This window comes from Aptenodytes patagonicus, chromosome 3 (assembly GCF_965638725.1).
Source record: "Aptenodytes patagonicus chromosome 3, bAptPat1.pri.cur, whole genome shotgun sequence".
In the NCBI taxonomy this organism is placed as follows: domain Eukaryota; kingdom Metazoa; phylum Chordata; class Aves; order Sphenisciformes; family Spheniscidae; genus Aptenodytes; species Aptenodytes patagonicus.
In genome coordinates this window covers 94,018,616-94,043,750 of record NC_134951.1, presented here as the reverse complement: position 1 = coordinate 94,043,750, position 25,135 = coordinate 94,018,616, and the positions used below count along the sequence as shown (strand labels likewise).

General features: G+C 41.8%; 1 protein-coding gene across 1 annotated transcript in view; it reads right to left on the bottom strand.

Annotated features, from left to right (window-relative positions):
- The window catches only part of LOC143159070 (visual pigment-like receptor peropsin), a 31,853-nt gene extending 7,751 nt beyond the window's left edge, over nucleotides 1–24,102 (bottom strand). The window contains exons 1-2 of the mRNA XM_076335546.1: nucleotides 23,982–24,102; nucleotides 13,879–14,084 (exon numbers count right to left, since the gene is read on the bottom strand). Coding sequence (XP_076191661.1) covers nucleotides 13,879–14,084; nucleotides 23,982–24,102 — 327 coding nt within the window. The remainder of the gene's footprint in view (nucleotides 1–13,878; nucleotides 14,085–23,981) is intronic.
- Between the last annotated feature and the right edge of the window lie 1,033 nt (nucleotides 24,103–25,135).

Here is a 25,135-nt window from a genome sequence, read left to right as displayed (position 1 = left end):
GAAAGGCACATCATTATTCTACGGGAACAAACTCTGTCTTTGTGTGAATGGGCACAACTCCCGTGGAATTCAGTTTATCCCAGCACTGAATCTGGGGCTTTAATCCAGGCTTAAAGCTGAGACCATGGCAGATTGTGTAAGTTAAATTGGGTGAAGGGTTAGGAAAGGGCTGCTTCATCATTTCTTTCACTGGTGGTTTTTCTTGCTACTAACGCCCTTATATTGACTCTATATACTTCTTAATGCCAAGTTTTACAGACCCACCTCATTTTAAATGCATGCAAGACTTGCTACCACAACAGCCTACATCCACCTGTGCTTCACTTACAATCAGCTCATGCTTGGTGTATAAATGCAACCATGTTTACACCAGAAAGCAGACTTCCTTGGATGTCTCAGCTACTTGCTAGAAGCTGCACCTGGATGAATTTGGCTTGCTGTGTACTGTGGAGAATGGTGAAATACCTGGATATGTAAATGTGTTCTGCATTTCATTAGCCTTATTGATGCAAACAGCTGCCACTTCTCCATTTGCTCTAACAATGCTTCATAGATGCGGAAAACGGCGTGGCCAAGGACTACTGAGAAACCAGGCTGCATAAGCTTAAGCAATTGCATTAGTTATTAGATTAGAAAGGAAGCAGTATTTCAGCAATGATGCTAATAAACACTTTGAAATTAAATCTAAAGAGCTATGAGATTGAATACTAAAGTAGTAGGACAAGCTGCTTAGTGTGTATCATAGCCCTCCTATGCTGAAACTGGTTGAGTTTTTCTGAAATACATCGGTGTATGTTTTATCACCTCCAGATGTGACCATTATTCTCCCACCCACCTTCCCTGACGCCAGACCAAAGAGAGACCATTATATTAAGTGATCAGTTCAAACAGCCCTTGAGCACACTTACAAGGGAGGAAAGTGGGTCTAAAAATACACTCTTGCCCTTTACCATTTAAGATGAAACTCTGTCACCATAAGAAAGAACAAGCCAAAATGTTTTCTTTGGAGTGGTGACTTGCTAAAAAAAATGCAGTTTTACCTAAATGAAGATAGTTCATAGGACCGAGCCATTGTCAGCGCCATGTCTCGTTTTTGTACTATTTCATAACAGCATTTCAGCAGATCAAAATACTGTTGCTTCTGCTAATGTGGGGGCTATCATCAGAGATTTGACCAGGGCCCTATGGGTAGTCAGTGGTTAAAGTGGCAGCAGTCTTGCGGGGGCGGCTGTGCTAACTGCCCCCGTGCTAGCCAGAGGCTCGGCGGTTTAGGAACAGGTGACAGGGTGAAATGCCGAGGAGGAGAGGGAGCTCTGGGGATGACTAGAGTGCCAGGATGGAAGGAATAAAGGAGGTAAATGAGGTGGCTCTCAAGCTGCAGAATGGCCCATACAGAGGCCACGGCATCTGGAACATTAAAACGCGAGAGAGCATCCAACAGAGTTAGGGCTGCTTTGGGAGTAGGATCCTCAAACCAGCATTGTCCCTGCCAAACTTCTACCAGCGACGAGTTAGCTCTTGAGCCTAGCTATGCAAACGCCATTTCCCAGCAAGTCTATTCATTCTGCAATACTTTTATATTGGTGTCACTTAGACATACATCTTCAGGAGAAAACGAGGGATCTTACTCCAGCTGTAGCCAACCTACTTCAAGCATGCACCTACTGGATATGGAAGAAAGATCTCTGCTACTTTTTCTGCTCCTGAACAGACAACACTGACTGCAGGTAGCAACCAAAGCAACTGCTTGGAACCCAAAGTAGTTAGCAACAGAAAAACTGCTTTAGCATAGTCCCGATTTCTATAGGCAGAGATATTAATATATGTAGGTAACAAAAATATATGATATTCTCAGTTTTCTGCATCTTTAAAGATTTATGGAATGTCAGCCAAGGAAATACTAGAATAGTAGATAGCATTTAATTACTTTGGAAGACTGATGCTCTTCCCCGGTTCTGGTTTTCCTTTTCTTTTGTCCTACCCCCCAGCCAGCTCCTTCCTTCCACAGTCATAATATTTCCTCCATTTTTGTGTAATGCAATTTTGTCCTTCTTATTATTAATTACGATCAAATAGCAGCAGTGTTAATAGGCAATAATGAATTCTGACATAAACATGAAGTTGATCGCATGGTAATTTTGATCCACCAGCTTTCCTTTTTACCCATTAAGAAACAGGAGTAGATTAGCAGTTTTAAAAGCTTTTTCTCAGTGCTATACCAATATTACTCCCTTGGCTATATACATACTCACAGAACTTGCTCATTATCTTTTCGTTGCCTGGAAGCTAAGACACAACTGAAGAAAAGGCTGTGTTTTTTCTGCTTTGTACTTGTGCCTGATTTTCAATCTCACTAATGTTCTTGGTGTACTATTCACAACCCCACAATACATAAAGCTCCTACTGCATGCAAATTCGTTTCTTAAGCTTTGCTTCAACAGAGGGAGAGTCAGGAATCCCCAGTGCACTACAAAATTTTTAGCTATGAGCTTGGGTGTGCCCCACTTTTACTACCTTTAATACTTATGCATCCCTACTGAATTCATAAAGGTTGTCTTCATTTAAAGCAGAGTAAAATATAACCTATTGTTCTTATTATTAGATTAATCAAGGTTTAATGGCACAAAAGTGGTTTCCAAAATAGCTATTACATTTCAATTTAGGCTAAAACATTGATTTCACCAGCCAGAAAGGCTGCATCGCTCCCTCCTCTGGCCAACTGGTGAATCTGTTGCAATTTTCTGAAGTCCATTTGTTTCCCTTCAGAACCACAATATCCTGTCTTTCTCTTCTATTAAATATGAGATAATGAATATGTAAAGAAAAAGATAAACTTTAAACAGGCATTATTTGTCCATTGCATATATTTAAAGTCATCACAATAAGCTCTCTCAGAATATTTTTTGAATACAGATCAGATTATTCCAAGATCATAATGCAAATAGATAATGGCAATAAACCTCCTTCAACCTCAAGAGACAAAAAAGCACCTAAATCAATCTTTAAGAAATGCATTTGGAAAAACAATTGTAGGTACCTTTGAATAGAGTATGTTTTAAAATTTAACAAGTTCTTAAAGTCTGCACTAAGTGAGAAAATATTCCACTCGAGTCTGATGATAACATAATTCTCCCATCCCTCCAATATACCAATAATATGTCAACCGGACTATAGTAACTCTTCTGTCAAATGGAAGAACTACCAAGGTTCATAATCAAAATCAGTCTTCACAGGAGACTACTTAAAACCCCCAATGCATAGTAGTGTTCCTAAAGCACTCAAATTGTTTCTTTAAGATTTACTACCATACAGGAAGTGAAAGAGACTTATCATTTACCACAGTTTCCACAACGTCTTTTGCTCATGCAACATTGCTCTGCTATGGTTGCATTCTGCCTTTTTAAAAGTCTCAGCAGGCTTCGAGGGTAGCTCTTCTTAAAGGTGATCCCATTAACCCAAGCCATTATAAGTCTCTGACACAAAGAGCACTTAATTTACTAATAAACAATAAGAACTGATATGCTACAGGATTAGATACTTTAAACCACTGAGTGAGAGCATCAGACACTCAGTATTTTGCATTCACCAAGTGATTAAACCTTTCTGTTGATAGCATATATTTTAGAGATACGAAAAATATGAATGGAGTATTTAGGCTACACAATCATGTGTACAGATATGTAATTATACTAACTACAGTTAAATGTACACTTAGTGCCAGCTATTAATATATGCAGGTCAGGTTTTGGCTTTAGTAATGTTAGGGAATCCAGAATAAACCTACTTGATTGCTTGTAGTTATTTTAGGTTTATATACTGGGTTAATAAACGAGATTCAACATATACTTCCTTTGGGCTGACTTTTAGCTATTAGAGTTGTAGCCCTCTCAGGTCACAATTTATACTCGTAGGAGTACATGCCCCTGTCAACGAGCACAGTTATGAATGTAACAACCCCACCACCCCATCTCCACATAGTTGGGAGCACCTGCTTTCTAGCTCTGGGTTGATGCCGTAGGACCGTGGCAGGTTTCATGTCTCTCCCATCCACCCATGAAGAATGAACGGGGAGGAAGCAACAAAGCATGTAGCTCATACCACCCAATGATCCAGATAGAGTGGAAAGATTCCCATCTTCAGGTTAAAAGCTGTATTGCCATTGTCTTTCTGTGAATTACTCTACAGGTAAATTAAGAAGCAGTAGGTGGGAAAGTCTAGCATTGCCCTCTGGGAACATCCGTGCTACACTGCGTAAAACTTTTCGGTGGGCTTGAGCCAAAACTCCTCTCCACTTTGGTGATGTTAATTCAGAGCCTACTTGTTTATTGCTAGCAGCACAATTAATATAAACAAACAAATAGACAGATAAAAGAAGAAAACAGCCTCATGAATCACCCGTCTCCTCTTTAAATTTCCACAGGAAGCAAGGCTTGGCTTTGTGACCTGTGGTGATCCTACCCCAATAACTGAGATCCATTAACATCAGATTAAAGTCAGGCTTTTATTTTCAAAGTAAAGAAGTACTATCTTTGTCTTTTCAGAATATCATAGTAAATGTTTCTGGAGGCTTACACATGTCTCAAGGGTAGCAGAGCTCCCACAGACTGTTCATGGGCTCTGCCAGGAGAGCCCAGACCCTCCACGTTCTCCAAAGTACAATCGTCTGTGCTGTTTCCCAGCAAGAAGGAATCTGCTTATGTAGCCACCATCAGGTTAATACATGGTGGTGTATTCATCTCTGATTGCTGGCTGAATGCCCACCAGCAGAGTTATGCTTCTGCTCATAAAGCTCCTAGGCACAAGGCAGGGCAGGTTAGTGGTGGTACCAGCTGAGCCATTAAGTGGCCAAGACAAGAACATGCTACATCCCTGAAAGCCTGAAAAAGCTGCATGGCTGCTAGGACATCTCCTCTTAGGTTGATACTCTTGGCTCCTCTGGATCCTGTACCAATATAACCAGAGAAACAGAAGATAACTGATTTATCCCAAGAAAATGCTTATAGTCCTAAAATGGGTATGGACTGTAAGGGTCTTCACATCACAACTGTGTCTGATAAGCTGGACCTGACAGCTCTCAACAGGAGAGTCACACGCATTGCCGAGGAGTCCTAGTAGCCCAGGGAGAGCCTGGAAGGAAGTGCAAAAGATACAGGTTACTCTTAGCCTTAAAGAGCTATCTGGAAAGCCACCATGTGCAACATCATCCCTTCTGCAGGGACAGTGGTGTGGAAATACTGGATGTCGTGTCATATACAGCCCATTGCAAACAACGGTCATCTCGTCATTGGATTCAGTCAGGACAGGATCAGGGTCAGGACCCGAACAGGAATTGCTTCCTACACACTAGCAGTATACTGACTTATTAAGTATTGTATTCCATACTTAATGAAATATATATTTATGAAGTAGAAGATGAGTAAATGTGAGGTAGGACTATTTAAGATACTCACGGATATTATCAGAGTAATTTTTAAGTTTCATATGAAATTTTACTTAAAAGTCAGTGAGAGGATGTGGCACACAGGGAGAAGCCAGAAGAACACAAATTGTTCAGCCCTGTAGTGAGAAGATCAAGATCTTGATCAAGATCATTCTCACGATGAAGGTAAGTGATGGACAGCATTTTTTGAGAGAAAATGTTTAACGTCTTAGAAACACACATCAGCATGGAAGAATGAGGAAGACTACTATTTTCCCCATAAGGAAACAAGAAAAGGATGTTTCAAAGCCCTCTGAGAGGAAAAGCTAGTGCAGGAATCAGAATTTAGGCTTTGGAAATTCCTGGTTCTGTAGGAGCGCTATCAGACAACAAATGCCCTTTCCAGGCAGCAGTGTGTGGTTTGACGCAGTGCTTGGGTGGCCTGGGATGGGCTACGTCAGACTTGTTAAACAAGGAAACAGATAGTTTGAGCATTCACAATTTTTCAAGTATCAAATACATAACTTCCCTAATTTGTTGCAATTGGCTGCAGAAATAGTAATTTACAGGAAAATGAGGGAGAATTCATGGCTAATGAAAACTGGCGTAACTTCCCTGCAGTCGCATTAGTTACACTGAAATGTTCTTCTATGTTGCTAATGATTCTGTTTGTGCAAAGGCACAGTTTTTTCCCCCTTCCCTGCAGATGAAGTATTTTTCTCATTAAAATTTAGCTCACAGATGTCTACATCTGACTGCAATGTGCACACTCTTCAGATTATATCAAGGAGGACCAGAAATAAAGAAATGGGGAAGACTAATATCGCTACAACTTTTTTTTTTCAGTATCCAAATCTCAGTTATTCAGGGAAACAAGAATGAGGATACATTCTAGTGTTCATAATATTTGAGATATTAAAATTGCTCAGAAAAACATATCTGGGAGAGGAAGATTTGTGTAACATAGCACAGGCAAAGTAAAGGGCACCTTTTTTTTTAATTTGCTTTATAGATCAGTCTCCACGTCCTACCTTTCACAGTGAATCAGCATGTTAAGGTGAGCTGAATACAGAGCTAATGTTACACAGCTTTTCTTCAGCACCTTTAACACCTGTTTTATCTGTTGATGCTCTTAGTGCCAGTTCCATGATTTGACTTTGGATTATTTTCATCTTACTGAAATGTCAGGAATGATAAACTATATATAAGTAAAATCCCAGCAATATCACACTACAGTACTGTGCTAGGATAGTCAATAACTATTTTTCACTCCCTTTTTACATTTGGTTTAATTTCTTTTAACATCTTTAGGTAGATTGCTGAACATCTTTCAACTAAGCAGACATTAGACCACATTCCTGTGCTATTATGATTTTAGAAAAAAAAAATCTGTTTTCTTCTGTCCCAGCCTCAATCTTAGAGCTACATGCTTGGACACTGGGATATACAGTGGTATTGCAAGATTTTTTACACCAAGCAAGGTTGAGCTAGCTCAGTCTTTGGATGGGAAACCTCTGCCAAAGTTAGACACTGCAGAAAGCCGTGCTGAGGATGAAGGTACTCCTGCAGCATGCCTTCCGGCTCCACTGCGCACGAGCACTAGTGAACTTGAGGTGTGTCTGCACAGACAGTTCCCCACAGGGAGAGAGAGGGAAAAAACCATGGAAGAACATTCAAGTGCTCTCACATGTGGGCAAGGACAATAACAGCAACCATCACTACATCTTCCCATAGACAGCTGGGAGGGAGGGTGAGTGGGAGCAAACCTTTATCCACCTTGATGGATGTTGCTAGGGGTAAAGAGGAACAGCTTGTGGATTTGTCTGGGTTTTACGAGTGAGAGCTCTGCGGTGAGCAGGGTACTCACATGGACAGCTGCTGGGGAGAATGAGAGGCAGAGGTGGGGGTGAGACATATATGTAAAGGGTGCTTGTTACATATGGGGTGAGCTGAAAGTGGGATGATTTTGTGAAGGAAAAAATGAACGGATGATGGAGCAACATGAATGGGTGGTTGTGCTGGAAGAAGTTTGATGAAGAGTGCATACAGATACCTCAGTAATCTTCCAAGTATTGGGAAGGAAGGAGAAAGGAAGACTGTGAGCTTTCATTTCGGTCCTTTCCATCTGCCATTGCTTTTATTACCTGGTCATGCTGACTGCTGAGCTACCACTGGTCAATCATCTCACCCAGAATGTGAGGGAATACCATATCACATACGGTAATACGTAAACACCATCTTGGCATTTACAATTGCATAAAATCACAAACTGAGTCAACAGAGTCAATAGTCTAGCTAAGTCAACAATTGGTTGGTTTTACCAGTTATATTAAGTGGACAGAAATCGATGTCCTTCAAATCTACTCTATTTATAAAAGAACATAAATGCCTTTAGGGTTTTTGATTTATCAGACAATTTACAGAACATTTTGTTAAAAGAAGGTATTAATCTTCTGTTTCCTCCTCAGACAAGACTTAGCAATATTTTACAATCTGTGTATAGGAAAAGAGATAAATGTATATTCTGAGAAAACAAATGCCAACAATAAAATATAAAATAATTTATTCAAGATTACAAGTCCTCCCCTCAAAACTTCTGAAAAGAGCCCACATGTTTTCATCTTTATTGATCTCAGAATTTCCTACTGTTGCAATTTTCCTTTTGGTGTTTCAGATCCCCACCTCTAATTTTTACAAAAGATGGACATTATTACTTCTCAGAAATGTCATTCTAGACCTCTAAACTTTTAATAACACCAAAAATGCTGGATTTTTTAAGTGTCAGCAAGAGACAGTCACTGGAAGCTGAATCTACAAGAGGGAGTAAGGGCCACTGTGCTCAGCTTTGCAGGGCTGCAGCTCTGGTTGCTTGCCTGGTGCAATGGTGGTCGTGGCTCCGATCTTGACTCCTAGATTGGTTGTGGCAAAAGCTAGTGGGCAAACGAGGCTCCTAAAGTAGCCAACAGAACAAGGTGAGGGGCATATCTCACCTCCCTTTGGATTTTTAATGCCTTACTCCAGGCTGCAAAAGATTACAATTGTTTGGTATTCACAGCCATATCCTTCCCTTAACTGTGCAAGACCTTTCAAAAATTAAGCAGTGTCACTGTGAAAAGCAGAGGGATTGCTGATCCATCTGATCCATTCCTCCTTTTCCCCCATGGAGGGTGCAGGAGAGCTGGATTCACTTTTCTCCATCCAAAGGTGCTCAGATCCACATCTGCTGCCTAGGAACATAAGCCCCAGACTATTCATCATATGGGGATGTTCCACTGTGCTCAGAGCAAACAAATACCAGGGCCAGAGACAAAGAGAAACTCCCTACGTGAGTGGTCAGACACCCTTCGGAAGGAGGAGAACCCTCCTTGTCCAACAGCGGCATTGTTAAAGCAGGGCTATTGCACGTCCAGCTTTTCTTAGAGATCCCCATTTGTCTGGGATATCAGCTGGCAACTTGATCAGCTACACCACCACAATTCAGAAAAGTCTGTTGGAGTGAGAGAAATCCCAGACATTTCCATGGGTCATGTCCTCCTCAATGCATGCACACTAAGTCTGGCACTTCTAGAAAATTTTGGACTTCCCCGGCCACACCATGCCCTTTCAGGATGCACATATGCCACAGGTCTGGTGCTGTCGGGCAAACTGTGCACAAATGAATTAGGGATAACAGACTAGAACAACACAAGCATGCAGTGTGGGCCTCACTGCTGCTCACTACATTGCCAGTTGTTTCTGTCCAGGGTGTGCCAGACGGAAATACTGTATAAAACATCAAAGCATTAAGCAGCGCAGGATTCAAAACCAGGTTTCCTCACTGCTATATAGCAAACCCAACCACGGGGTGAGACAGTCATCTCTCTCTCCGGCTCCCCTCTGTGGCTCTAGTATTCCACACAACACAAAGCAGCTTCAGCAAAAGAGGGTGAGGGCAGGCCCTTCCAGGCTGGCCCTTGGTGGGATGGTGATGGCAGGCTGCAGCGACAGAGGTGGGGTGGGCTGAATCCTGTCAGGCAGGCTACTGTCGTGCTCACTAAGACCTCAAAGATGAACATATTTTTTTTGGTTCCTCCCGAGGCTGTTTCTGTGCAGAGCCGGATCCGCTGGGGATGCTCTGGCACCATCTGGCTTGGCCAGATGGACTGGGGATACCTAGACTGATAGTGAGGTGAGTGCATCTGTGATAATAGCGTCAGTCAGCGCGTCGGTGGCAGTGGGTATGTCTGTGACAGCAGCATGACCTGGAGATAACTACGTTGTGCTCTGTTGCGCACAGCCAAGATATTTCTGACTGTTTCTTACATATAAGATGTAAGTAACCTTTTTTTAAAGAAGCCTATACCAACAGAGTGACCACATGATAAGAGCAGCCAATTTTCTTGACCCTTGTAGTAAAATTCTTAAGTATTTATAAAATTAATGTCAAAATAACCAAACCGTATTCTCACCAACAAAAAAAAAAAAAATAGAAGAGTGAATTAGTGGAAACAAGTTTAAACTGAAGTACCAGGATTGTGAAGGATTTCAAATTCTAAGGCACCCCACAGCCCATCCTTGGTTTCTGACATGACTGCAATGCATCTGTGGGGATCGGATAGGTTATAATCCTTCTCCTATATTTAGAGGCTTCCTGAAGCCTGCATCTTTTCTATTCACCACATGATTAACAGATACAAGAAAAACTCTGTTGGTTGATTAAGAAGGTTTAGAAGAAACTGTGGTGTTTACCTGCAGAGAATTAATATTTCTCTACTTCCTACATGTAAGAACATTTGCACACAATGTTATTTACAGGTTTCAGTGCAACTTCTAATTCAGCAGAATATATGAATAAAGAACATACGGGAAGGACAAAAATATACGCTGAGGTAGCTTTTCTCTAGAAATATGGTCAATGGGGGAACAGATAGCTCTTGGTTGCTGGCTTACATTCCCTGACCTGAACTTTACTATATGAACTAGTTTACTTACTAATATTACCAGCAGCTAAAAAATGAATGTGCCAGAGACTGGCTGTCCTCCCTCTGTCCAGGTCAGGACTAAGACACAGTGTTAGAGCAGGGAAGGGATAAACAAGAAGTGAAAGCAGAGTCCAAAAGTCACCCTTGGAAAACCATATCCGTACACAGCATTCAGCAGGGGCAGCATTTGGATACAGACCTACCATGCAACCTCATTCCTGAGAGGAGAGCTCTCAGACCTCCAAAAAGAAAAATAATGTTTGGCATGGGGAAGAATAGTGGTGTTTCCTCCATACAGAGGAGGAGAACAGGAGCACACATATCTGTCCCATTCAGCGGGTATGCCGCGAGATGGTCCTTTTAGCTGGAGATGCATCTTTTGTTACAGAGAGTTTTCACAGACTAGGCTGTTTTGAAAGAGAAGTAGTATCTGTCTGTCTTCTCCCCACTCCCTCTAACTGGGGCAGCCAAGAATGGTGAACCTTAATTTTGAAAAATATTACCCGAGGGTACAGAAGGAGGCCCCAGTCAGAGGAAGGGAAAATAGTTAGGTGGATTAAGTGAGGCGAGCTCATGAAATTTCTTCATAAACAGAAATGACAGACTAGCTTGGGAAAATAAAGTTTCCCTAAGCATACCTGACAGCAGAAGCTGACTGATCAAATAGGAGCAAATGTGTAGTGAAACAGACAACGACAGAAAGCCAAGTAAGGCCATCCTCTGGACTCAGCAAAACAATCCAAGTCAGGGGAAACACATGGGCCATGCTAAGGAAAGAGCCCTGTTCATGTGCGCAACAGCCCAAATTGTCATCCCAGCTACTTGCAGAGGAGCTTGAGTACGGTGAGGGGAACAAGAGACACCAACTTCGGAGAGCCATGACAGAAAGCATGGGCTTTACCTTCCTGGCACCAAGCTCCTCACTCCTTGTGTTCCAGATGTGAGACCCATTCTGGTTGGACTACGAATATATCACGTTTTATAAATACCAAAGAACAAGCGATCAAAACCCTACCGCTGTTCAACGTTGAATATTTTTAGAATAACCTTTGTGCTGGCTGTCCACACACACATGGAAATATTCACATCTTTTTTATGCACAGAAGCGTCCCGCTATTTCTGCATAATATTCTTCCTAAAAACAGACACTCTACTTCCATAAGTTACTTTTTCATCACTGGCTTCTGTTTTGTCAAGCTTAATAATCAAGAAGATGGATGTCAGGGTTTAAACATGTTTTTGAGACCCCCCCAACACAGAACAAAATCTTGATGGAAACAGGAATCCTACATGATTTTCTTTCAACAAGCCACAACCAGGTCAACCACTCAACAAGTCACAACCAATTCAAACTATTCATTCAGAGCACAAATTGACTGTTCCAGGTTACTGTGAATTTTTAGTTAGCGTTAATACAGTATCAGTTCCTATATAAAATGATAAATGTTAACTTTTAGAGTCTACAGAGGATTACCAAAGCAGAAACTTTAATATTTTGCAAATCAGAGTGTTTAGAAAAGCCAATGCATTATTAATGTCCTGAACAAAATCTTTGGATCCCAATACCTTAAAACTTTGCTTGATATCCATATTTTACAAATGGATGCTGTTTAAAACCAGGAGACCCAAATAAGATTACTTAACACACCCTGAGCAACGAACTATCTGGGTACCCCAAAAACGTTATGGACCGCTTCTCTCCTTGTAAAGGTATTTCAAGCACAGCAAGATTAAGCACACCTCCATCACATTAAGTTCAAGCACACCTCCATCCCAGTCTTTTTACATCTGAAAAAAAAAGCCAGATCATCGTAACGAGACTCTAAATAGCTCGAAGTCAGCCAAAGAGGGACTCCCAGGCAGAGGCATCGTGGAAGAAAGCTGTAAGGCTGCTGACAGAAGACTCCCATGCAAATCAAGAGGTACGAACACAGTGTGCCATGCCGTGTCGATTCCTGTGTGTGCTGTTTAAAAGGAGCCAGAGTACAGATGGAGCTCTGGAACAGCTTGGACTGGGGAGGCTGAAGGGTCATTTAATATTACTTCTTTCAACCTGCTGGGTTGTAAATGTTAAGTTATGCCACAGATCTTGGTTCAGGATTTCACACTGAATGGCTTACCCTGTCTTACACAGGAAGTCTGCAGCAAAGCTAGAACTGAACCCAGAGATCCAGATTTCACCTTTCCTTTCTTAATCATAGCTCCAACCTTCCTTGAAACAGCAAAAAATGGGAATCTGTTTAATTCTGAGTGTGGGTGTGAATTTTACAGTTTGCAGGTATGTCTTTGTTTACCTGATGATTTCAAAGGTTTCCATCATTAAAAAAAATTAAAGAGGTGTTCTTGAAGTTTCTCCTCAACAGACCTTAGATTGCAACTGTAGGTGTTCTCATTAGAGAAATAGGGGGATTTTGCTGAGGAAATAATTAGCTTCATTTTGATAAATCCTTTTCTGCCAAATGGCTATAGACATACATTTTAAACAAGAAACTAATAATTTTTTAGATCAAGCTACAGCTCCTACGTTAATCAGAGTCTTCTGTGGGAAGTCTTCCTCTCTGGGTAAACTGAACCTTTGTATTGAAAGGGAGGGGACATGAGCTGTAAAAGTTCATGTTGCACAATATGTTGCACAATAGTTCAACTTCCTCTTTTAAAAAAAATACCCCCCTCCCCCAACAACAAAAAAAAAACCAAGAAAAGAGGATTATTTCTCTCTCCCTTTTCCTTCATCATGATCTTTTTTACACCTTGCCGTAGGCTATCCTGTCATTTTCAGATTTTTGGTTCCCTCATGAAACATACACACTAATCTTTCTCACAGATGTTACCGAAAGCACCAGGGAGCCAGGCTTGTGCCTATCTATCCATGGGATGTATTTATAGTCTGTCTACACAGGTGTGTTTCAGGACTGACAATAATAACATTTTCCAAGTTCTCCAACAAAAAGCTGCCTCCAAGTTCAGGGATGACCGTGCCATAAAGTTAAGTCACTCATCCTACCACAGGCAATGAACCAACCAAGAATTTTGGGGTAAGGTTGAAGAGTTACGACTGATTTAGTCCAAGAAGTTGTATGCTAAAATACATGGGTATACCCAAGTGCTGTGTGGAGGCTTTGCTCTACACGCCTTGTCAAGGAGGAGTCTACATTGCTTTAGGCCAAATGTTAAAGTGCCAACAACCAGGCTGACTTCAGGGGAGCTGAAGACAAGCACAGCCTACACCTTAGCTTTCCAACATGAGTGGGAGCTATGACATGAAGTAAAAAATCCAAACTAGTAGAAACTACCGCGGATAGAAAAAAATCACTGAAAATTGGTCAAACACTGATCAAATGAATAGATTTATGGGTGTAACAAAAGAGAACACTGTCCTTTTGGAAGGTCAGTCAGTATTTCTTTTCACTCTTTTGGGCCTGTATAGTTATTTATATACAGCATATACACAGAAACAGCTGCAACTATTTTGTCTAATTAAGTGTAATCCGGTCCTACCTGGCAAGTCCATATTGATGTGATAATAAATCCATCATCTCTGAAGACATTGAAGATTTCAATGATCCCCCGTGAATAACCAAACACGGAGATACTAGCATCTGATACTGCCAAGTTTAATGTGAGGTAGTCAGTGGGCTGCAGAAGGTGTCTTTGTTTATACAGGACAAAAATCACAATGCTGTTTCCAAACCAGGACAGCCAACCTGGAAAAAAAAAAATAAATCCATGAAATCAAAAAGCAAATAAAGCAAGAAGCAGTTCAGTGTGTAAATGTGCAATGTCTCTTCTAAAATTACCCTTTTGTTCCATTAGAAACAAATTAAACCAGATTATCCATTGGAAAACCTATGCATGAAGCCTTTTTAAGTAGCTGGGTACATTTCAGAAGCAGGAACAAGTGAATAACTCTGGCAGTAAAACAGAACAAACATGAAGAGCTGCTGCTGCAGCTGTCGAAGATCCACCATTTAAGGGCCTAGAGAAGTATTTTTCCTAAGTGGACAGATGAAACTCATGAAATGTAATACCTGGGAAAAAAAGAAAAGAGGAAAGATTGGTAGAGTGGAGCAGAGACTAGAAACAATCCACCCAAAGCTGCAGCTGCTTAGGTACGTCGTATACAATAATGGATACCAAAAGTTCATGCACATAGCCAGAGATCCACTTTACCAGTCCGCTCTTGAGAAGCGCAGCTAATACAATTAAGTTTCTTCTCTTACAACAGCCTAGGATCTCCTTGCAGCAAAGCCTGTCCCAGATGGGAATATTTTTCAGTAATACACCTGGTAATCTATATGAAGAGAACATTTAGAACAGACCTTTCAGAAGCTTTAAAGTCTTTTTTATTTATTTTTAAAGAAATTTGTGTCCTCTCTCACTCTTTAGGAACAGAGATGCCTGGCTTGTACATGTCTAGTTACATGAGGAAAACTCAAGGGAGATGACTGTAAATCTGGTGAAAGTCAGCCACTTATTCAGTTGGAGAGTCCTAGAGTTTCCAAATGTGCATGGCTATTGCTCCACCCATCAGTGCAAGACCTTGGTAGTTTGCATTCCACTTTCTGGAATGACGTAGACATGTAGAAATGAATGACTTTTAACAAAATGTTCACTCATAAGCATCAGACTCTGTTGAAAATGGGGCTTAGCCAGTCAAGGGGATGGCTCCAGGGCGGCTGCTGGAGTGGGGCTGAGCAGCAGGTTCAAGCAGCACCTGGATCCCTGTTTGCTCCTGTTTCCACCCCCCAAACCAGCTCAGCCACTGCTGACATAGGTGGCCTCACTTCACCTTGGCAATGTGGAGCAAAACACCACCTCTTTTGAGTGCCTGCAGTTTAGGACAGGTTTAGGAACCCAGCAACTGGTGGTTTTGTTCCCCACAGTTGATGCCAGGGTACAACATTAACTACCAGGTGAGGGAGAGAAGAGTTGATCCATAGCCCTCTATCCAGGCACAAGAGTAGATATTCCAGAGTACGGGTGTTGTATATTGACACAGCAAGAGGTGAATATATGCACTGAAGAGGGACGTGACATGATGGCATTGCACAGCATCTCTGGATATTCAAAGGAGTTCACAAGATGAAAGGCGGCTGATAGGTTTAATGTTGTAGCAAGAGGGCAGCTGCCTGCCTTCAGGAAGAATCAACAACCCCATATGTCAGGAACCCAGCACTTCGCTGTCAGTCTGCCTTGGCTAGGAAGGGAGGGGAGGAAATTGCCTCTGAATCTCCAGGCCATCTGGGAGTATCACAAGCTGAAATGCCAAAGACCAAAGCGCTTGTTCTCCAAACAGAGAGGTTGGGTACTTACTACCCGGTGAGGTGCTCTGGGTAGTCTAGAGTGGGAGGGGAGGTAGTTGATGGGACAGTCTCTGTGCGGCACTACAACAAACAGCTTTTTCTCTGGAGCAATTTCCTTTTAATAACTCCTCTTTGCAAAATTGCCAAGCTGCTGCTGCTCTGGCTTGCTTAGCAAATGCACATGGTTTACTAAAGAGCTTTTGAACTGGGAAGAGCTGACATGTCAGCATATGGTATTAACCAGAAATAGTCACTGGTGCAATGATACACTGAGATACATACATATATTTTATATATATCTCCTTATAAGGATAAGATCAACAATAACAAATACATCTTATTTTGGCCACTAGGTGACAATGTTTCTCAATTGAGTCTCGTTTCCAAAGGCTGCATGCACTTTAAGTCAGGAATTGTTTCTGACTTTTGTTTGAGTCTAGGTATTATAAATAGGCACAGCAGGGCACTGGAGGAGGACAGCTTTGGGAATGCATGAGGATAGTCTGCAATGCAAACATGGTAGTTGTGTTGTTTGTGTAGGTCAGCTCTACCTTCTGTAAGGTAAGATAGTTTTCAAGGCAGTAGGCATGGAAACATTTTCCCTGTCAATATGAAGACATAGTGCTCAAACGGCAGACAAAATGAAACGGCACCTCCTTTGTAAATAGCAAAATTTTGTCAACGCAGTGTAATGGATAGGAGGGCTACCCTTAAAGTGTCAGACACGTGCACTTCCTGGGACTATACAGAGCAAATTCCCCCCAGCCTGGAGGGTAAGGGAGTTTTCAGTTAAAGTATCTTAAGGAAGAAATTGAGCAAAATGTCATGTAAAACAACAATACACATTTTAGATGGAGGTGACAGAGACACAGTATTTGTGATTATTTTTTGGAACTACATTCACACACGGGGGGGGGGGGGGCAGTGAGGGAAACGTTGAGGGAGATAAGGTTACAGAGTGAGTATGACTTCTGCAGGTATCCTTTTAACCAAAGCAGATGGAGAACCTGCACTGGCATATCCAGTCCCTAAAACATCTGATCTGTCTGGGTAGTAGACCATATTAATGCTGTGATAAAAAAAGTGGAGGAACTCAATTCTCAGTAAACCGTGGAGTAACAAAAACAATGGTCACGTAAACATGCTATCAACTAGAGCAGTGACTATGAGACACTGGATCTCTGTACCATCAGATAGATGTGCTGGTCTGGGGTTGCTGACTATGTTGACTGACTGATTTTTTTTTTTTTTTTTAAAACAAACAACCCCAAACCAAAAAACCTACCAACCCCAACCGAAGGAACACCTCAAACCAAAAAACCTCCCTCCCCCCGTCCCCCAAACCCTGACAGCACAACAGGGAAGAAGGTTGAAAATGCAACGCAGAGGAAGCACAGCAATAGCTCTGACACTCTCAGCGAGGGTAGGGATCTCCTCAACTGCTTTGCAGGCGGTATGTGCCTCAGGGTAGATCACAGGCAGATCAAGAGCCCAGAAAGAAACCTCTGAACTTTGAAGTGCTATAAGGCCTTGGCGTCACCAGATGGCATCTCAATAAAACAGAGGATAGAAAAGAAACAACTGAGGGAACTAGTTTCATTTTTTGCAAGCTGCCAGCAATATTCACTCACAAGAGTATACGAAAAAAAATGAACCCCAAACCCAAAATCCAACCGCAGCATCCTAAGGTAATCCTGGTGAGAAAGGACAGGTTCCAACTGAGATCAAAACGTGGCTGAGAGAAAAAAATAGCAGATAGGAAGAAACTGAGCACTTCCACCCAACATAAAGGTTCAGAGAGGAATCACCACATTTCCCCCCTAAGCTGTAATGCTGTCTGATATGGGCCACTCATCATGAGAGATGCTGGCCCTTCTGAAGTGGCAAAACACACAGATAACATACAATTACTGAAGTTTGTTAATGCAGGGCAGGACTGAGAGCAGCTGCTGTGAGACTGGCAGTATCAGAGTAGAAAAGGTTAGCGTGTTGATCAATGCTAAATATTGAACAGCTAAGGAGTCACCTTCACTCCTCAGACACCCACAGAAAAGTACTCGGTACCACATTTGCAAACATTGGGAGGTAGGAGGAATAGGATGGACAGCAATATTAGAAATGTTGTATTGCCCTTATATAATTCAGTAGTAATCCTTCCCCTGGAATAATATCTCCTAATAGAGCATGTTAATCCACAGATGTCAAAAGTGCTCCACAAAGGAGGCTGGTGCTGTTATCCATGATTTCTGGGGGAGGCACAGGAAGGCTGCCAAGCAAGCTGGTGGTAGTCAGGAACCGAAACCCCATCAACAAAGTCCTGTGTCAGCGTGCTGTCTGCCAGCCCATGCAAAGAAAGCACAGAAAAAGTAGCCAGCAAGAGTGATTAAGGATATTGAAAATCTCTCTGCTGGAAGCGACTGAGAACAGTGAGATTGTTTAACTCTGGGAATAGCTAAGAGAGAACATGACAATTTTACAAAGATTTCTGCCAAATCACTCAAGCCTGAGCATCCAGACATAGCCCATTTTTCTCTCGTGTACCTGAGATAGTCTTTGAACAAGCAATAAACACCTGAGGCTGCATGCAATTTCATTGTTAACATTCAATGTATGTTTTTGCAGAGTTAAATTTGGTACAAGGGAACTGATAGCTCCAAGTTGGTCATCCACATTTCCAATAGATGACTGCATCCGTGCCCAGCTAAGATAGGTTATTACGTTTTGTACTTAGACTTGTTCTTATTAGACATTGTTGCATGGCCTTTACTTGTAAAATCTGACAAGAATGAATTAGAAAAATGGGTGTTACAACTCACCTGTCTGCAGTTTAAAATATACAGGGAGCCTTAAGTGGAAGAATTCAAGAAATGAGAGAAAAAGGGGAAGACTCAGTGTCACAAGACAAGCTATGCTTTTCCCCCAGCAAATAACCTTATCTGTAGGACAGAGATTAGATTGAGCATCTAGATATTGAGCAGGCATGAATGAAGTCAATTACTGATTCAACTACCTATACACAAGCATAAATGTCTATCAGAAAAGGTTTGCTGTAAAAGATTTTCAGACTAGAAAACTTTATTTAAAACAGTGATAAAATCTAGAGAATTTGCAAAGCTGTCATTAACTATTGCAACTGTGAAGTGACCCTGCTCTGTTTTTAGTTTTCACTGCTAATTATACATACACAATATCCTACCCAGGGCATATTGCCAATTTTGGCAGGAAGGAGAAGAGTCATCATGTTTTAGACTTGACAAAGCGTGGAGAGATTATTTGTTCCATAAATGCGATCATTTTGTGGATGAATGGTTTGTGAATGGCTTGTTTCCTTTCCCACCTTCTCAGATTTATCTGTCAAACAATGTCCCAAAATAACGCCCATTCTGTCACTTGTCAAATAACAGTTTACTATTACCATTCAGAAACGTGTGCCATTTAAAGGCATGCTTGGGTCTTGCAGTCTATTCCAGTTTTCCGATGGGATTGACAATGCTCTCAGCACATCTTTCTGATATAAGCACTCACAAAAAGTCAGAATTTGTTCTGTTCTGTTCTCTAACAGTCTCCTGCTGACTTAAAATTTCCTTTTATGCCAAGCATTCACTCTAACAGTCCCAGTTAACTGTGAAACTAGGGAAAAAGAGCACAGAACAAACTGTGTATAAATGCAGAAAAGAACAATTTACTTAAGAATTCCAATTAATAACTATGAAGAAAAAAATGCTTCATTTTTTTCCCCCAGGTCTAAGTTTGACTTAGCTAGCAGCTGTGGACAGTACTTTTAAATTGCACCTAATAATTTAAAATATACCAGGACTTTCCACAGTACTATACCGCTTAGGGTAGAGGCAAAAAGGGGTCAGATGTAATGCTAGCAACAGGACGAGCTCCCACCTGTCTGTCAAAGAGAGTTCTGAGCTCATGGAAGGGAAGGATGGAAACAGAGCGCTGCCTTCAGAAAGGGAGTGCTGATGCAGCTGAGCTAATGAAGGGTAACACAGTGGCTGCTATCACCTGCAGATAGTCCCTCTAAGCATGCTATGATGGCTCACCGCTATGGGATTGGCATTGCATTTTTCCCTCACTTTGCTGGTCCCCTGGCCAAAGCATTAGCAAGGAGAATGATGGAATGGCGACTCAGATGCCAAGAAGCAGTGTAGTGATCTCAAAATCCATCAGCATTTGCAAAATGCGCTCATGCACTTCGATGCTGGTTTGCTTGTGATGTTAGTGTGCGATACCTATTTCAGCGCGGGCTTTGAGCTCAGGTTTCCATGCAGTATGCTGAGGACCCCTCTGTCTGGATCTGATACAGCCTGGCTGGTGTATGATGTACGACACATACATCAGTGTCCTGTCTGTCACATATGACATCTGTGCTACCTGTGACGTGAGAATTTCCAGAAGGGGACATGCAAAGGGGCCTCATCTCAGCAAAAGCTGTTAGATCATGGTTCCTGGATATTCACGTCCTCTGTCAAGATGTGTGACTGTGGGAAGACTTAGCCAAAGATAGGTTTTTTGGACTTTATCCTGTCAAGGTGAAGAGATTCAGAGGAACCCCATCTTCTGGGTAAGTGCTAACACCAATCACGTACATCCCTTTGGTGTCGGAAACGTACATCGGAATTTGCAAAAAGCTGCACTGGCATACTTAGATTAAAAAGAGAAGAAAACATGTAGCAGTTACAGAAGTGTAATCACTGAAGCTGTTTTCCAAGGCATCAAAAAACCCCAAAGTATGAAATATGAACATCTTTGGGACTTTGTGTAAGGAAGCACCCACAGACTCCTGCAAATGCAGATTGTCTTTCCAGATCCCTAAAGAAACGCAGGTAATGGGAAGGTAACGCATGGACTGGCCTTTGTCCTCTGCTGCCAGAAGGGCAAGAGGGCGTCTGCATAACAGAATACTTTGTTCTGCCACATCACTGCTCCCCAGATAGACTGAGTTATTGGTGTACGTAAAACTAATAGCTGTAAATTGTTATGGTTGGTGCTTGCAGAAGTGCAGCAGTAGACCTTTGAGGAGAAAAAGACATGAGGACTTTTCTGATTTTTTTCAGAAGTTCTTATTGCAAAAAGGTATACCTACCTCCATCACATTTTAACCAGATCCACACTACACTTAACTCGGAGTAGTGCTATTACTGGTTATATATACTCTGCAAGAAATGCAACCTGAGTTTTGAATCTCAAGGTAAGTTTCAAGAATAGCAGCTATGACATGCCAAGCACTTGGTAAGCTTGGCAGAAGGATCTGGAGCAGTCAAAAACCAATAGACATACAACCTAAATGCTCAGGCACCTAGGTACTTTAAAAAGTATTTGCTAGAAGATGTGCAGTCACCATTAGGAAGCAGCAGAGGAAAACACCTCTGTTGGTCGATTGATGGAAGAAGTTTGGACTACCAGTGTGATGCAGGGGCAACACTGGGAGGGATCAGTAGAGCTGGGGAAGTGTAAATATTAATGTGAATGGTGATGGCAAGACCTTGCTTGGCGGCTCATGGCTTAGACAGGTGTACTCTGCGCTGGGTCAAAAACTGGCTGGGCGGCTGGGCCCAGAGAGTTGTGGTGAATGGAGTTAAATCCAGTTGGCGGCCAGTCACGAGCGGTGTTCCCCAGGGCTCAGTTTTGGGGCCGGTCTTGTTCGATATCTTTATCAATGATCTGGATGAGGGGATTGAGTGCACCCTCAGTAAGTTTGCAGACGACCCCAAGTTGGGCGGGAGTGTTGATCTGCTCAAGGGTAGGAAGGCTCTGCAGAGGGACCTGGACAGGCTGGATCGATGGGCCCAGGCCAACTGTATGAGGTTCAACAAGGCCAAGTGCCGGGTCCTGCACTTCGGCCACAACAACCCCATGCAATGCTACAGCTGGCTGAACACGAGCCGGCAGTGTGCCCAGGCGGCCAAGAAGGCCAATGGCATCCTGGCCTGTATCAGAAATAGTGGGGCCAGCAGGGGTAGGGAAGTGATTGTGCCCCGGTACTCGGCACTGGTGAGGCCGCACCTCGAATACTGTGTTCAGTTTTGGGCCCCTCACTACAAGAAGGACGTCGAGGTGTTAGACATTGTCCAGAGAAGGGCAACGAGGCTGGTGAGGGGTCTGGAGAACAAGTCTGATGAGGAGCGGCTGAGGGAACTGGGGTTGTTTAGCCTGGAGAAAAGGAGGCTGAGGGGAGACCTCATCGCTCTCTACAACTACCTGAAAGGAGGTTGTAGCGAGGTGGGTGTCGGTCTCTTCTCCCAAGTAACAAGCGATAGGACAAGAGGAAATGGCCTCAAGTTGCGCCAGGGGAGGTTTAGATTGGACGTGAGGAAAAATTTCTTTACTGAAAGAGTGGTGAAACATTGGAACAGGCTGCCCAGGGAAGTGGTTGAGTCCCCATCCCTGGAGGTATTTAAAAGACGTGTAGATGAGGCGCTTAGGGACATGGTTTAGTGGACATGGTGGTGTTGGGCTGACGGTTGGACTTAATGATCTTAGAGGTCTTTTCCAACCTTAATGATTCTATGATGCTGTATTCAGTCCTGGCTATAAGTTTAAGTTTAAAAAAAAAAAAAAAAAAAAAAAAAGAGTCCAGGTTGGAAAAGACAGAGTAAAAGGCTGCTAGGATGATATGCTGGGATGACAGGGGAAAGGATGTTATGACAGGAGATAAATTATAACATGTCCCCCCCCAATCAACCAAAGAAAAAAAAAAAAACCTGACTTGCTTAATATAGGAATATGAAGGTTGACCACAGGGTATGATTGTTCCTTCAGGAACACAGACTGGCCTTAGGATGTTAATTGCAGGCAAAAAAAAAAATTTCAATTAAAAGGAGTGACAAAAAGGGTATGAAGTTGGTGTGATCACTTTAGCTAAGAATTTAGGGAAAGGCTGCTACCCAAGAGAGAAACAAAACCAGGAATAGGCTGTCAATTGGAGGAGTGGTAGCAACACTGAAAAAACCCTAGCCAGTTATATGAGAGAGCATGATAGCTTCGTAAATGAGATTATATACTGTCACAGCAGGGGACTGGCCTTGCTGACCTAAGATGTTCTTTCTAGTCTTAAGTACAACTGATTAATTCATTAGCTGATGGTGCGGCCATTTCTCAGCCATTCATTGAGGGATACGCAGATGTGAACAGATTGGGGATAAATTGGAACAACTCTGATTTATCTTATGGCCACTCTTCTAATTAAGTCTCCTAAGATAGAAGCCATACATTTTTCTACTAGAATCTCTGTTTTTATTCTAAGCACAACTTTTTCCTCCCTAGTCCCTATAGGTAGAAAAAGAAAGTCTCATGTAAACATATCGAAATACTTAGCATTTTACATTGTAACTTTGATAGACCTTTCCCAAGTATAAGCTGAGGGCTAGTAAGCCACTTGCAATATGTGATAAGCTTAGAAAAAGAAAAAAATCTGTTTAGATCAATCATTTAAAAACAGAAACAATTTGTATATGCTGTTTAGAGGAATAGATTTAATAAAAGTTACATTTTCTTGTATTTTCCTGTGAGGTTTTATGGTTGGAAATTTTGATTACCTAGCAAACCTGCATTCTTTGAGATTTCGTAAAGTTTCCTTGCATCCTGCAATGAGTCTGCCCCAAATAGACAATATTTAAACAAACAAAACAAAATTGCTCTGGGATCAAAGTGAGTTCATATTGGGTGCCATTTTCAAATCCTTATTATACACTTAGAATATCTGTCTTGCAGCAGAACCAAAATAAACACGTGGTATTGTGACTGCTAACACAGGATAATGTTCTAGTACTTAGATCTTTCATAGATCCTGTTTGAAGACGTTTATTTCTATGTGTATCAAACGTTTAAAGCAAGAGCAGTACAAATAGTTAAAAAAAAGTTTAAAATTACAGGAACATATTTTCTGTCTCTGCAGGAGGTAACTGTAGGATGCCGACTGACTGTCAGCAGTCAAAACTCTGGAAATCACAGAACAGCAATTCAGTGCTACCGAGACACGAGAAGACATAGAAGTATCATGTACTTCTGCTAAGGTACTTTTTTATCTTCCCACATATTAAGTTTAATGAACATTAGTTAAAAGTTTACAGGCTTGACTATTTTTTCCCTCAAGATTTCTGCATTGATTATTAATCTCTTTTTAACAAAAGAAAGCTGTACCTCTCTGATCTTGTAATAGCTGAAGAAAAAAAGTTGCATTTTCTAACATCCTGTTCCATTAGGGATGAAACCCAAATGAATCACTTTGAACTTTATACCAAACTCTACTTAGGAGCTTCTCCTTTCACATCCAAGCTGAGTACATACCTAAAGCCAGTAGGTAGAAACCTATGATAGTCTCTCCTTGCTCTGTTACAGCTGCCTCTCTGCTCAGAAAACTGTTGTTGTTGTTCCTCCAGGGTGCCTGTGCAGAAAACTGGACAGACATTTTCGGTGGAGCTTATGACCCAGAAATTGCCCTTTCCTCAGTATGTCCCGGTGAAATAAAACGGTTCCAGCCTTTTCCTCAGTTTCTGCTCCCTGTATTCGAGGGAGCTCTTCAATGAGACTAATGACCTAAAGAAGGAAATCTGAAGGGACAGGAGCTTTGCAGCCTTCTGACCTATTCTTCTTCACTAATCCTATCTACTAATACAGCCTGTGAATCTGTGGCCAGCCCAAGACAGCAGATTTCCTCACATTCTTATTACTGCTACGTGCAGAACTCTTTAATGAAGAGTGTGTATCTAACAAAAAGACAACTTCCTTTAAAATAGGGTGATACCACATAACCTACAGGCTCACAGGCACACACACAAACATAGTGCATACTGATATGTTGCTAAAATAGCAGTACTTTTGTCTTTTTGTCTTCACTGAAGACCAGCAGAGTTTTAGTTCAAATGAAATTGAGGAAAAATCTCACAGACATTAAAAAAAAAAAAAGGCACAGTAAAAAACAACGGGGAGGTGTCACCGCCTGAGAATGTGACTTTAACATAGCAGAAGAAATCAGCTGTGAAGTTACTTTACCAGCAGGATAGTTGCCAGTTTAAAAAGAAGGGAAGATAATTTCCAGTACAGGTTGAGAAAAAAATTTTAGAATCATATTTTTAGACTGCTAAGCACCCTCCAATCTATTACGCTCCAAGTATAGGTGGATTGTCCCACACTTGAAAAATGAGACCTCGTCTTGTTGAGGAGACACGTTACATGTAATTTAAGTGAGTCAGTCTGGAGTATTTTTAGTCTTTACTGAGGTATCAATGATTGTATTTTAGATATGGCCTCTCTTACCCATCAGGTTGCAGTGATAATTTAAAAATTTGAGTCTGAATTAATTCATCTGGAGCAGCAAAGTGTTCCTGGCGAGCAACACACTTTTACTGCACTGAGATCCTGGTGCCCCTCTCGGTGCCCTGACTGGCTTGTCCCTTCCCACCCTGGGTAGCAAATCAGCCCTGGTGGTGGCACCCGGCTGA